The sequence below is a fragment of the Cryptotermes secundus genome, unplaced genomic scaffold (genome assembly GCF_002891405.2).
Source record: "Cryptotermes secundus unplaced genomic scaffold, Csec_1.0 scaffold375, whole genome shotgun sequence".
In the NCBI taxonomy this organism is placed as follows: Eukaryota; Metazoa; Arthropoda; class Insecta; order Blattodea; family Kalotermitidae; genus Cryptotermes; species Cryptotermes secundus.
The window spans coordinates 91,536-106,613 of record NW_019731222.1 but is presented as its reverse complement, the minus strand read 5'-3'; the positions used below and the strand labels follow the sequence as shown (position 1 = coordinate 106,613).

The following is a 15,078-nucleotide window of genomic DNA, read 5'->3' as shown; positions in this document are numbered from 1 at the left end:
GTGTATGTGTATATGTATACGGTATGTATCTCTGATGGAAACAGAATTTTCTTTCAAGTTTCCCCACCTTCAGCTTTCCTAAATACAAGTGTTCCATGTATGTTACAGTTCACAATGTTCAGTGCCTTTGGTTAAAGAGCTGTTTCATGTGAAAGAAAGGTTATGACTTTCCAGGCACTGGTGACAAACTTTCTCCAGATAAATAATTTGCAACCTAATCTCTAGTGCTCCAGACCTGCAGAGGCTCTTATTTCGTTATTTTTTATTTCTTGGAAAGGGTGGGGGACCAAATTTAATGGCACTTCACTCAAATCCAACCCAAAGGATATGGGTGAAGTGATATTGAACTTACCTATGTAGCTGAGCCCTTCTTGAGAACCCGCCAATTGGGCAGTCACTGAAGAATTATCCAACCTTTTATGGAACTCGAAGGTTCATTACTGTGTTCACAAGAGCCCTCCACTGGTCCCTATCCTGAGCCAGATCAATCCAATCCATACGATACCATCCTATATACGATACATTTTAATATTGCTCACCCACCTACACCTTTGTCTTCCCAGTAGTCTCTCTCCATCTTGCATTCCCATCAATATCCTATATGCATTCCTCGCCTCCCCAATTCGTGCAACATGCCCTGCCAACATCTTCCTCCTTGACTAGTGATATTGAACACAGTTCAAAAATAGAAATAGGTTGGTCGAGGGGAAACCTCTGCAGTACAAGAGATTAGGTTGTAAAAGTATTCATAGCTAGTCTAGCGTTCAAAGCATTTGGGGGGTTGGGGGGAGCACTCAAAATAGTTGCAATGTTAGCATACCTTCTTACCGAGTGTGCTCTCGGCCCTGTCGGCCGTTTAAAATTTAGTTAATATAGGATGCTTAGAGATGGCAGTAGCCTTGCACCGTGGTGTCATGGCGCCCTTAATCCAATTTCTTACCCCTGTTCAGAATACTCTCAACAGATGGTGATTAAAGTTGAATTATAAGTGTCACCAACCCAATTCATTGCCACATTCACTAAAGAGACTTCCTACTTCTTGCTGATGATCATCATTTGTACTAAAACTGTACATAAACATAAATATTCAGTCTGTTTTTGTATCATAATATTGAGAATAGTAGCGGAAGCCGAAGTAGCAGATCAGCTGAAAAGTAATATTCACTGAAGTCTGCCTGGTGGTATTGCATTTCACCATATGTTGCTGCTACTGTAAATTACATTGTTTAAATCACCGGTATTTGCCGTGCACCATGGCAATGTCGAAGTACGACGAAATATTTTTAGGTGTTTTAAAAGAAAAAGGCCATATAATGCCATTTCTGGATGCCGTATTTGGTTTCTTATATAACTGGTAATTTCTGTATATGGAATTATTAATTGACATACTTCTGGAAAAGTTTTGTGTTGCCTAACCTATTGTTCTGTTATTGACATTTCAGGAAGTTTAGTTCAGGAATTTTGATATAAAAGTTTATCCCTATACACTTCATTAGTTACCAACCCGAGTATGAGAATAAGAATGTTATTTAATATTTATAGTTTATTTTTATGCTTTGAGTAGTGAAACCACCATTTAACTGTAGCAGTAATGGATGAAAAGGGCAGCGTGCTTTTTTTATTACATATTCTAATCATGGAAAAGCAAGACGTCTTATTACCTCTTATGATGTCTTTTTATTCCGTAATAAGCGGCGAAGGCATGCTGTGTGTATGCAGCGTTGTTTGTCATTTGGTCTCATTCAAATATAATAAGGTTAATGGAGAATTTATGAAAAACCTGCACAATTTCAAGGTGGAGACCAGAGGCAGCTTTATATTTTATAATACTAGCATAGAAGACAAGCCAGGAGCTGTTAGAATAGTAACATTGAAGGGTTTCTATTTCTGAGGGGCTAAATAATATGATCCTCAACTGTTGAACATTTTATAGGTTAAGATAATGTGGGCACTTTGTAGAATAATTTTATAAATTAAAACTAGAATACCGAAAAGGTTAACTGTTGTTGCCATAACACTACCTGAGAGTGTCAAGATTGAATGGCTTTTGTACAGTACAAGGGAGTTACATGCGTACACTTCACTAATATGGATCATACGTGTTAACAGGTGGAAAATTTCTCTTGCAGCACAGATTTCTACCTAATTCAAAAAGATCCATCAGATAAAATGGGCGTTCCAGCAGGTGTGGCTCAAAATTGTGTTTTAAAAGTATTTAAGAAGTGGGAAATGCAAGCAAGACAAGACAGTGAATACTATTCTAAGAAAAGGTAACAAGGATTGATATATACTTTTGTTGGGTTACCTATGCCTGTTTCGTTCACAAGATGTTTCAGCGTAGTTGCAGATAAACTTGTAATGAAGTTGGAAGAATGATGTTTGCTGTGTTTGAACATGGTTTTATATTTCTCTAACAAGTGTGGATATGGTGACAAGTTATATAGTTTTAGTTTTGTTTGTTTTAGCTTTCCTTACATTGTATTTCTCTTTGAGTCATAAAATAGAATTAAACATTGCATTAGATTTGACAGATGTGCTGTGTGAGTGCAATTGTACATAGTTCTAGTATTGTAAATCTGTCCCAAAAGTTATATTAATCTCAATGTAAGATTCATACAAATTAAAATGTTATTATGTTATTGGTTTAGAAACAAACAGAAAATTCTGAACTGAAATTTCTACCCACTCAGTATAATTATTCGTTACCATGTAGCTTGCTTGTTAGGGTACTGCAACTTCTATTTTGGGGATGATTTGCTATATTTTTTAACTAATCTTTTACAATATATTTTGCATCTTCACAGAGCAATGGAAGGAAAGATATTTGTCTAGCCATGCATCCACTTGCTTCCTCATAATTGTGAGCACGGTTAGCAGACTTCTGAAAGCTGTATACATTTTAACTCTGTACTTCATTAAGGAGCACCCTATGAAAACCTGTGGTGGAGTGGATGTGTAGCTCTATGCATTCTTAGCTGTGGTACTGGATAGATAGAGATAGAGAATAGCAATCAGCTTCACACCCCAGCTGCTTTGTTCCCAGGAAAAATCCCCCCCATACCCATTTGATAGGAGGCTTGAGTGGGCCTCAGTGCCAGGCTGGACACTATGCAGAAGAAGAAATCACTTGCCCTAGCCAGGGATCAAACCCCCATTCCTCGGTCATCCAGGCACAGTCTAGCCACACCATGTGACAGCTATCTCATTTCATGGTGTACACATGATAAGATGTTTTAGTTTTAGCTTTTAGTCTGCCACCATGTAATTTAAGAATTTTCCTCCAGATTCTGTCTTCAGTGCGGGTCTCAAATTTAATCCAGGCTTATAATGAAGGCAAAAATGATAACTTTAAGTGTAAGTTGTTTATCTGAATTGGTTTCTAGTGTGTCTCCTTGATGGGTCAAGAATCGAATAAAGTATTCTGTCACACCCTATATGAAAACCCTATATGCACAGTCTTGTATTAAATTTGATTTCTTTTGGGTTTAGTTTTCTGTCAAATTTGATTTCATTTGGGTACAGTCTGTCTATAAAATTTTATAAATTTGACCCTTCTTACTTTTATGTAACAGTATCAATTTTGTTGCGGAAGCTTGGTCAGTAAGTGACTAGACTGTTTGCTGGATGACTGAGAAATCATGATCAGCTCCCAGCAGGGGAAAGAGACTTTTTTCTTTTCCACAATGTCCAGCCCACCTGTTGTAGGAAACAGTGTGAAGGATGAGTCATCTGACTATATCATATGTGCATTTCCATTTGTCTGATATCCAGGTTTTATTGTCAGGACACCATCATTTATGAATGTGAGCATTAATTTCAGTAATTAGAGGTTTAGCAATTGCAGTCCTATCATAGATGTTGGATTTGTGAAGCTCACATCAGGCAGATTTTTGGAAAGATGGTCTTCAAGATGAATATTCAGTTCCGCTGTGACCCATGCTGCAGTATTTCTGTGATTTTTTTAAAAAGCCCTTCTCAATGTATGACAGTCTCTTTCTGTCAGTGTTGATTTTTACCCGCTGTTCCTCTTTGCTGATGTTGTCTTCCCATGATATGCATATGCTGATATAACATTAGAAACTGTCTCTCTCAATACACCAAATAATGTGGCAGTTTTTGTCACAGATGTTCCAGCTAAATGCGCACGAACAGTCTGTCTTCTTTCAAAATCAGGCATTTCTCCAATTTTTTATTCTTTCACACAGACTGTCACTTAACACAATCACTAATGCATTGACATGAGCACTACAGAGGGTTAACAACATTCAGTGTTGTCAACTGAATTTCTTTCAATATAGCCAACCAGACAAATGCTATTCCCCCATTTCTTAGTGTTTCCATTATTTTGTCTACCTGCTGTGAATATGGGAGACAATGCCCTCCATGTTAAGGTAGTCTTGAATGTGAGACAGTTAAATATGGCCTTGAGTCCCATAGGACTCAAACCCTGAGAATGACTTTGCTGGCAAGGGTCAGCAGCAGTTGTAAATGACAGCCCCATCCTCTCGTCAGAGAGGGCACCCCGCATGAACAAACTCGCAACTGTCTGACAGTAACAAAAATCTCGTCTTGGGGACCAGATGTGCCTTGACACCAAGACAGACTGGCTGACTGATGTTGGTTGTAACGTAACATTGACTTTGACTTGACTGGTGAATAGAAGAGGACATTGTTCAGAGCCACTAGCAAGCAACAGCTGGTGAAGATTTAGCAGACTGAAAAGACTTAGTGTTTGAGCAGTGGTTTGTTAAGTTTGTAGATTAATGGTGGCATTATAATTATTTGTAGTTACGAGTTATAAGCATTCAGTAAATCCAATTAGCAGGCAAACCCCATGTCTAGTCATTAACTTGTGACAGCATGAAGAATTTTAATTCCATTCCTTCAGTATTCCAGGCATGGTGCTTGGACATGGGTAATCCCTAACACCTTGTCTCTGTTTTATGTTATTTGCTCTCTTTATTTTACTTATTTATTTGCTTTTTATCACTCAGAATGGCTAGTGATGGCAATATCCCACCTGCTGGTCAGGAAGTTGAGGTGACATCTAAAGTTCTTGAAGAAGCTGAGAAGCCCAAGTCACGAAAAGATGATGAGACAGGAACCCAAGAAAGAGCAGAGTTGGAAAAGAAGGATGTACCACAAGGAGAGATAAATGCAGGACAGAATAATGCTCATAAGATGTATGTAATTTTGATGTGTGGAGATTTTTTGAACCCTTTCTCTTATTTTCCATTTGTCAGTGATACATCATACGTGCATACATCGTCAAGAAAGGAAAATTAGGATGATTGATAATAAGATCTAAAAGTTTGTGGCAATGTTATATTAATACAGTTATTGACTTTGGACATTATTGATCATCCTGTTTTTAAATAAAATACAGAACACTGGATAATATTATAAAAATTGATAATTGTATTCGTATATCATTGTCATGAACTTTTAAATCTTATGAAAGGATTCATTTTCACTCTGTTCACTTGAGTTTATGAGGAATAATTGTTATTCTATTGTGTCAAAAGGTATGTTAATTCTGTAATTGTTTTAATGGAGTAACAGAAGTATTTTGGATTTTATAAGGAAGTCAAGATATATCTGTTTATTTATTTGTAGTTTATTTAACAGTGCTATTAGTAACTCAGACTGTGTAGTGTAAAATGATAGGATGATAGTAAATATTGAGTTGGAAAGGATATGGAAGGAGGCATCATATCCTAATTTAGGATACTATACCAGAATTTGGTAGAAGGAATTGAGGAGGACCACAGAAACCTCAGTCAGGATAGTAGTGTCCTGATCAAGATTGAAACTGGTCACTTCCTGAATATATGTGTGAAGCATTACTTCTTCAGCCAGTTTGTTTAAGAGTTAGGATATATTCTATTAACATTTCAGGAACATAATCTCATGGCTTGCACATTGTTTCCAGGAATAATTGTAAACAACCAGGAGTTCAGATTGCAGGGGACAGCTACAATGGGGCAGTTCTAGACAACTATAGATGGTCACAGAGCCTTGTTGACTTGGATATCCAGGTTGAAATGAGTTTTATTCTTTGAAGTTATTTATTTATTGTGTTGTGGCGTTTTCGTGTCTTGTCGTCACTTCAATGACAACCCACTTCTTCGGAACAGTTTGTAGGTCCTGAAAAGGATCGTGGTTGCTGAGATGCTTGGCTAGTGAAGTAGCGCGGCGCGCGCCAATAGGAAAGGATGTTGGTTGCAGTGTGTGGACTGGCCACAGTGCGGCCGTTGCTTGATCGCAGTGAGGCAGATGGTGGAGGTTGCTTGATCCCAGCGTGGCAGCTGTTGGCAGAAGTCTGGTCGTCGAGCGTGGTCGCTGGAGTGGAGAGGTGGTAGCTACGCCAGTTGCCCAGTGTGTCGGACATGACTACCGGCGAATCGAGGCGGCCTAGTTGCCCAGTGAGTCGGGTGCAACCGCCGGACAGCCATGGCAGTCATGCCTGGAGCAGCGAAGCGCCGATGCCTCCGTAGACCGAGCGCTGGCGACAAAGTGTGCTGATTGCTTGTGGACTGCTTGAAGACTGCTGATGAACTGATTGAGAACTGACTGACTTGCGAGCGTTGTGCTCCGCCTTTTATACAATGCTCAGTGGGCAGAGCAAAACTTGCAATTGAGAAGCAACAATTTGCAGAGCACTGATTGGCTAGCGAAAATGAGGAGCAGAAATTTGCAGTGCGTGGTGGTATAAATATGAACGAGACGTCCGGCAATGCGATATTCACGAAGGAGTGAGTGTTGCCTAAAAGACTGGTGGAAACAGCGTGCTATGTGGGATGTCCCCACAGTGTTAATGGATTTGAATGAATGGATACGTCAAAGCTGTAATTGTTTGCATCTTTATAAATGGAGAACAATTAGTTTTAAGAGATAATTGGTTTTGTTTGATTACATGAAGGTGATTAAGATGGGTGGAATATGTTGCATGCATGAGGAAACAACATAGGCATACAAAATAGCGGTTAGAAAACTCCACGGGAAAGATAGAAATATACACAGAAGTATAATATTAAAATCAATTGGGCAGATGGAAATTGAATGAATGTCAGTTTAAATGAACTTGCTGTTTTTATGATGTTAATGAGTATGCATATTCTATTATGATAGGCCATCTTGAATAATTGCTTCAAATTCTGATGGAACAGTCTTTATCAGAAAGCACTATACAACAGTCAAGTATTATCATCTCTTAATTATTTCATGGATTGCAGCAATGAATGTTTCAGTTTATAGTTGTATTATACTGCCATATTTTCCTTTATTGTAATTCTAAATCTTTATTCTATGCAGTATTTTATATATCCGTTACTCTGTTCATCTTCCCCCCCCCCCAAATTGTAATCTCTCTTTGCACAATGAACTACCATTAATTTTAAACTATTATACTTCAATGCAAGCAATAAAGTTGGAGTTTTAAGTGGAATATTTATTCAGGTAAATTAAAAAAATAAACATGTCTTTCCTGATGTCAGTATTAAAACTTTATCAGGGTTATAGAATAGTATCCAATAACAATAATAATTGGAACGACTGCATTGTTCCTCCCAGTAGACTGATTTTTAGTCTAAGTTAAATAATTGCACCAGAATCATTATATAACATTTTCTCCAGTTTAGTTTCTAATTATTATAGTCACAGCACACTGATGTTGGAGTTAAATTTCCACAGCCCCAATTTGGCGTTAAAATCTGGTTTCTGTTATTTTGCTTGATATGATGCAAGAACTTTAGTAGTAAGTATTATTTACCCTTTTCATTATGGAGAGGATATTATATGAAATTCTGTGGTAGAAAAAGAAGCACATCTAAGATAGTAATGTCATAATTACAAAATAATATATTGTGACATGTTGAGCTATGGATGACGCCTCCCCCACGCCAGCCGAGGTGAGCCGAGCAGAGCCGATGTTAGCCGAGTCCCAGCATCCTGGTAGCTATGCAATGCAAGTCAACAGCGGTGATGTCACCAAGGGGTACCGCGGTTGCTCGGCAGCGCGGGTAAACAGTGGTTGCGAGAGACGATGGTAGTAACAGCGGTACACAGCGTTACTAGCACGACGGCACCAGACAACAGTGGTGCCTATTATGTGGCCGTTTTCTGTATTGTCCGAGCGAGGCTACATAAGGAGCAGCGAAGGCTATTCACAGTTAGTCCTCGAGCTACCTACGAGTTAGTTCCGAGAGAGTTCCGAGTTAGCCAGCAACCAGTCAGTTGCATTCTGGCATTTGGAGTGTAGTATTTGTGATACTGCAGATAGCAGTAATTGTGAATCTGTAATTTGGGTGATTGTAAGTGCGAATGTGAAATAAAATTTGCTATATCAAATACGGCGTGAAGTTATTTGTCGCGTTATACACCCAACACGTGACAATATTCACATCTGCCGATATGAAATGATGCTTTGATGCCCAACTTTTAAAATGTTATGAATATCAGTTGATAGCCAAATTACATGGTAGTGAATTCTGACTGTCCCCTTTGCATAATTTGTTAAAAGTACAGTTCTCTGGTCTTGATCATTTGCATTTGCCAGGTTCCAGTGCCAGAATACGTAACTAAGGCTCATGATGTGCGTGTAAACATAACAGCCACAACTCTAAGTGTGGCAGTGAAAGGAAAAGAGGCTGGGGAATGGAAAACTTTAATGGATGGTGAGCTGTGCCAGCGAACTAACAAACATGAATCCATTTGGAATCTTGAACCTGGCAGATGTATTCAGGTAAGCAGCAGGTAATTATAGTTCTTTACTTCTAGAAGGCTCTATAATTAACCCTTTAATTTATCAGTGCATGCTTAATTTTAGCCAGGTATGGATAATCTTTGGGGGGCACGTGGTAGCATAGTTGGTTGAGGCACTGTGCTACAAGCTGGAAGGTCACGGGTTCAAATCCCGATGAGGTCATTGGATTTTTTTCAATTGACATAATCCTTCCATTGCACTATGGCCCTGGGGTCGACTCAGCCTCTAACAGAAATGAGTACCAGGAATTAGTTAAATAATTTTCCTGGGGAGTAAAGTGCAGCTAGTGCGTAAGGCTGACAACCTAACCGCCATTTGTGAGCTGATTGTCTAGATAATGTGGGACCCTCAACATATCTCAACCTTATGGGCCTTCACGGTCTGTTACAGGGATACCTTTACTTTTTTACTTTTATGGATAATCTTGAATTTATATCATTCAGAATTATACTTTAGCAGGCTTCTTTGAACATCTCAATAAACCATCTGATTCTATAGAAGACAGGAATTTCTTGACTACCTGAGTGATTATTCATTTCTGACAGACACTGCTCCATAGAGTTGGTTAATTATTTAGTTTAATTTATTAATACAGTATTTGTCTGGAAGGCACAATTACAAAGGTTTCTGCAATGTCACTGGTTCCAGGATTGATCTGGGTGAAATAATCCCCATGGGTTCTGAAGCTGGTATCCCACTAACTCACTGACCCATGGATCACCTCCACATCACTCTCCCAGAGCTGGAACCACTGCACCATCATGATCTTGACGTCTTTGATTTAGAACTATGGCACTTTAACGCTTTCTAAATGGGGCTGAATATGTGATAGCAGCTCTTTGCTGTACGGGATATGGTGAAACACCTTCCAGAGCATGGAGTGCTGTGGAAAGAGGCGTCATTGTCAAACATGGTCACACTGCTTGTGAGCATGTTGGGATGTTTTCACATGATGTTGGTGTGACGGTGTCCAAGGGTTCTGCATTAACACTGTGCAACAGTAGTGATGTTAAGGCTCGTGAATGTCAGCATCAGTGGAGTCTAGATTGAGGTTAGATGAAGATATTGAGGCTGTGGTGGTGCAGTGGTTCTAGCAACAGCCCAAGGAGTTGATCCATCAGTTTGATCACCAGTGAGATATCTGCTTCAGTGCCCATGGAATATACTCCTTCATCCAGACCTATCCTCAGATTGGTTCCATTTGTACAGCTCTCACATAAAAACACACCACTTGTCTACAAGTATTGGGCCCTGGAGTTTTACAGGTCAATCAGTGGGCATGCATGCCATTTGAGACTAGCAGGCTCCATTATGGATTTTCCTGCCTGTCTTCCCAATTTCTCACCCATAATAAAATCCTTGCAGTTGCAGTGAATAACAGTCCCCCACCATTAACTGAAATCTTTATTAAACAGTAGACCCTTGTTGTCATCATCTTCATATCCTATCACTGGTAGAAAATGGTTCATCTTACTTCCTAAATGGATTTAAATATACGTACATACATACATACATACATACATACATAAATTGCCATGTGGGCAGAAGCCATGATATTAAAAGAATTCAGGGCATTAAAAGCAAGATTAAAATGCCTTTTTCAATATATCAAAAGAAACTCCGTGGTTTTAGTCTGCAAGTGAACTATACCAACCAAGCAACTGCCTCTTGTCAGCGAAGTTAGTGCCAACTTTAGTGGATAGAGGGTGTCAGTTATCCTCATGAGGCTGAGTGGACCCTGTTCCAGACTCCCTACTTCAAACCTGGACCTCTGGATCTGTAGCCAGAAATTTTTCAATATATCATCTGCAAAATATTTGTAGCTACGTGTATTTTCATAAACAGGTTGTTTTGTAGCATGAATTTGTTAAATTAAATTATTAAAATGTGAGTATTATTAAGAGATCATTCTAGTAAGTCTTATATTATAGGTGTATCTACAGAAAAGTATAGAGAATTGGTGGGATGCATTGCTGATGTCAGAAGAAAAAATTGACCTCTCAAATATAGATGCTACCAATCCCATTAACGACCTCGCAGAGGACGAGCAGATGAAAATTCAGGAATTCATGTGGAACCAGGATCGAAGACGGCAAGGACTGCCAACATCTGATCAGCTGGTAAGTCATTGCTCTTCAGGTACCATTATGAATGTGATACAGGCTAGTAGTCTCTTGTCTGTAAGATATGATGCTGTCAGCAGTGTCTTTTGCGATGTTAATGCAGTGTAGTCTGATAGAAGTACAATTAAATTCCTTTTTAATGAATCTCGCAGGGAATAGCTTTTATGATGTTAGATTAAGGGGTTCATTTAGCGGCCTCTGTAGTCTAGAGGTAACGTTCCCACCTCATGACTCGTAGTATGCGGGTTAAAATACCCAGTGGAGGTCGTCGAATTTTTAAGGGCGGAAAAATTCAGGGAACAAGTCCTCCGGGAGGGACTTTAAGCCGTGGGTCCCGTGTCGTAACTTTACAGCACGTAAAAGAACCTCATATCTCCAAAGGAGGTCACTGAGCCAAATTATGGACGTTTCTCGCCCAACAGCAGTCTCTAATACCTCTGGTAGATGGGGGAAGCATTATAGATACCTCTCAGCTAGTAGAGCCAGTCTCGCTGGCTGGGCGGGACTAATGGTAAGCACCAGTACCAGTAGGATATAGAGACTGGTAGAAATTATAGAGGGAAGCACAATGGACCAATACAGGTCTAAGTGCAGGGGGAAACCCACCCTCTCCAATAACTAACTAACTAAGGGGTTCATTTAATGGTAGTTATGCATTGCTTCTAGAAACTGTTAAAGCTATCCCTCTAAGAGGCCATGGAGACCCATAGGGTTGTTAGATGTCAAGATTCCCACAATTTCTAGAAAATCGGCTCACGGATGACTGTGTTATTGTCAGACTTACACACCAGCTGCCCATTACCCCCAGGAAAATTCCTGGTACTCATTTCTCTTAGAGACTGAGTCGACCCCAGGGCCATAGTGCAGCTGGAAGGATTATCAGGAATCGAAGCCATGACCTTCCGGCTTGTAGCATAGTGCCTCAACCAACTGTGCCACCGCATGCCCCCAAGAAACTGTTAATCTTCTTATGAGACTTGCTGTATGAAACTATAATAAAAATATATTTATGTAAGTAGTTGAAGAACCTTTCTGCACAAATAAATGCATGTCAGGTTAAGAGTTATTGTCTTCTAGGATGTAATTGGGAGTGTAGTCTGGTAGAAGTTAAGAAAGTACTCGTACTACATCCATCTTCAGGGTCAAAGGGTAAGCCAAGCAAGTAACCAGCAAGAAGCAGGTGGCAAGCATATTTTGCCTAGTAGTGTCCAATGTACCACAGTCCAAATTACCTGCTTCTTGCTGATAACACATTAGGCTTAGTCTTTAACCCTGAAGATGGAGGCAGCATGTTCCTCCAAAATCACCATGAACTTATACTAGACTGCACAACATTATGTCCAATAAGATGGCATTCTGCCTAGTCACCCTGTGAGAACCTCAAGCTCAACATCAAATAAATTTCTAAAATAATTGATACATGAAATTAACACTGACAGAATGTCAGGCAAGAATCAAGGTAAGTCTCATGAAGGGGCATGATGCAGTATGAATGTCATCCACCAACATTTATTGTTGTCTGATGATTTCTATCAGGGAGAACATAAATACTGGATGTTACTTGTATTTGAACCACGACCACACTAAATTGAGGTATGAGTTGTGGAAGTTCAGAAATTTCCTACACTAAATGTAGGTTATAGCCGGTCATGGTAGCCGAGCGATCTAAGGCATGTACTGTCTTCGCTCGCTTGGAAATCGGGACCGTGGGTTTGAATCTCACTCAGGGCATGGATGTTTAGTTTGTGTGTGTGCTTTTTTCTGCGTTTGTATACAGGTAGAGGCCTTGCGACGAGCTGATCACCCACCCAAGGAGTCCTACCGAATGTGTAAGATCTAGAAAAACCGAGTGAACGGAGAGGTTCATGGAGGTAGTCCTAGGCCCACTGGGGCTGTAATGCCAAGGGGGGGGGGAAGAGAGTAGGTTATTTCCCAGGTAAAAATTCACAGAATAAAAAAGATAATACATGATCATATTGGGCTTTGGCTAGAACCAGAGAACATACATAGTTGCTGAATACAGGACGTCACTGAATGCAGGAACTTTAAATGAGTATTTCATGATAATTATCTGTGTTAATTACAGCCATATAATTGAAAGTAATTTCACATTGCTAGGGAATATTGAAAGAAAATACATATAATGAGGCTATAGAAGGAAGTCCCATAGGAGGTGGGGATGATTGCACTTGTAGCTTCCCTCTGCATGCCTTGTACTGTATTTTCCTTTGGCCCCGTGTATCTTAGCCAGCCAGAAGTGCTTGATGCTAGTGAAATGGTATCTTTGCCAACATTCACGTAAACAGAAGGGCTGTAGATGACAGGAGAGAAGTATACTTGAGGGGCTAAGCTAACAGCTTGACAGAAATGCAGAAGGGGTTGATCCATGGGACTTCCTTCTATGATGTCAGTATGTTGTAATGAAATTTCATATAAAGGTATCAATATAAAAGATTTTTTAAACAGAACATAATTTTAATTGATCCATGTTAAGTCAGGGGCACGCGGTAGTGTAGTGGTTGAGGGGCTACGCTACAAGCCGGAAGGTTGCGGGTTCAAATACCGACGAGGTCATTGGATTTTTTCAGTTGACCTAATCTTTCCAGCTGCACTAACCCCTGGGGTTTACTCAGCCTCTAACAGAAATGAGTACCAGGAATTAATTAAATAATTTTCCTGGGGAGTAAAATGCAGCCGGCGCGTAAGGCTGACAACCATACGGCCATCTTTGAGCCAATTGTCAAGATAATGTGGGACCCTCAACGTCTCACAACCCTATGGGTCTTCACGGCCTGGTACAGGGATAGCTTTACTTTTACTTACCATGTTAAGTCCCTCACTCACAGTATGTACCCAAATATGAAATACAGCAGCCAGAACATATGAGTACAGCCATCTAATGAATGTTGTTCAAAATCTCTACTAATAGGCAACAGAGAAGATTCTGAAAGAAGCTTGGAATAAAGAAGGTTCACCCTTTTTAGGGACAGAATATGATCCGTCAGTGGTAAACTTTGGAAATAGTTGCACAGATCTTCCAGAAGATTTCCGTGACCTACCATGAACATCTGGGCAATGGAACACATATTGTCTCAGAGAGTCATCATCGTCATCATCTAATTGTATTCATGTTATTCAACTTTCTTATAAACGAATATTAAAATATTTTGCATATAAATATTGTGGCATATTTTAACAGTTCTCTTACTTGCGCCCTCGATGTCATAGCCTCTGTTTTAGGTGTCGTGGATGCCATGTGGTCTTAGACCCACGACGGAAGACTTGAGGGCAGGAAAGGGGAATGATGTTCTGGATGTGAGCATGAGATTCTCTTCAGAGCCCTATGGGCCACGCTCCAATGAGAGAGGTTTTGCACAAGAAGTCTGTGGATCACAGTTGATGAAATGATGTACTTGATTTATTTTGACAGCACTACACAATTTTACAAATCAGTCATTTAGGTCATGGGAACAACTGTTCTGTATGCAACTGTGCACAATACCTGATAGAAACAGTGACTACTCTTGATAGTATAAATGCCACACACTGAATATTACTATACAGTGGTGCTATTGTATTACTGTGGTATATACATGCTGAATATTACACTCTGACAATCTGCCATACTATATTCTGTCATCCAAAATCTGTTCTTTAAAAAATATGCAATGACATAACATTCCAGAACCTTCCACTTCCAGATAATTCTCAAAGCTCCCACACTGTTCTACAGATTGAGAAAATTCTGGAAGTTTCTTTAAGTAGGCTAGTGGGATGAGGTAAGCAGTTCATATGCTGCACCGGCTGTCAAAGATCTTTCTAGTAGCTCTTATCTAAACATTCCATGCTGCAAATTCTTAGAATCAATACAAAACTGAGTATAAGTCATATTTAGTACGAGAATGGTATTAAGTCCTGAGTATTAAATTTAAAAATTAGGCCACTAGGTAACGATCGGTTACGATATAGACATGTTGCTAAGCAACGACTCTATAAACAACCACTGTTTCTGGGCAATGGCTCAGTGAACACCTTCCTGCAGCAATGAATATGCACACAATAGGGTTGAAGAAGGCAGTCTTCTGGGATTTGGCACCATGTATATGTGGTGTTAACCGACGTTTCGGAGGAACGTATCGCCTCCATCTTCAGGGTAGAAGAAAATATATAAGAAATCTGCAAGCAAAGAGA

At 39.7% G+C, this 15,078-nt stretch overlaps 1 protein-coding gene across 2 annotated transcripts; it reads left to right on the top strand.

The window, feature by feature from the left end:
• Window positions 1-1,166: 1,166 nt before the first annotated feature.
• Window positions 1,167-14,083, top strand: LOC111866498 (nudC domain-containing protein 3). Of its 2 annotated transcripts, none has more exons than XM_023855492.2 (7): window positions 1,167-1,354; window positions 2,130-2,270; window positions 4,995-5,183; window positions 5,933-6,038; window positions 8,558-8,743; window positions 10,696-10,884; window positions 13,817-14,083. In XM_023855492.2, exons 1-7 carry the CDS (start codon window positions 1,254-1,256, stop codon window positions 13,949-13,951), a joined length of 1,047 nt encoding a protein of 348 aa, XP_023711260.1. In that variant the 5' UTR covers window positions 1,167-1,253; the 3' UTR covers window positions 13,952-14,083. The 2 variants fall into 2 exon arrangements, with proteins under 2 accessions (XP_023711260.1, XP_023711261.1); XM_023855493.2 differs by having other exon boundaries at window positions 1,237-1,354; window positions 2,135-2,270.
• Window positions 14,084-15,078: the final 995 nt, after the last annotated feature.

What these genes read in the sequence shown, in the direction of transcription:
- LOC111866498 (XM_023855492.2), top strand. Translation starts at nt 1,254, where the DNA reads ATGGCAATGTCGAAGTACGACGAAATATTTTTAGGTGTTTTAAAAGAA. An exon ending in TTTGGTTTCTTATATAACTG is followed by an intron (nt 1,355 to 2,129) that starts GTAATTTCTGTA and finishes TTTCTCTTGCAG; the next exon opens with CACAGATTTCTACCTAATTC. An exon ending in AACCTGGCAGATGTATTCAG is followed by an intron (nt 8,744 to 10,695) that starts GTAAGCAGCAGG and finishes CTTATATTATAG; the next exon opens with GTGTATCTACAGAAAAGTAT.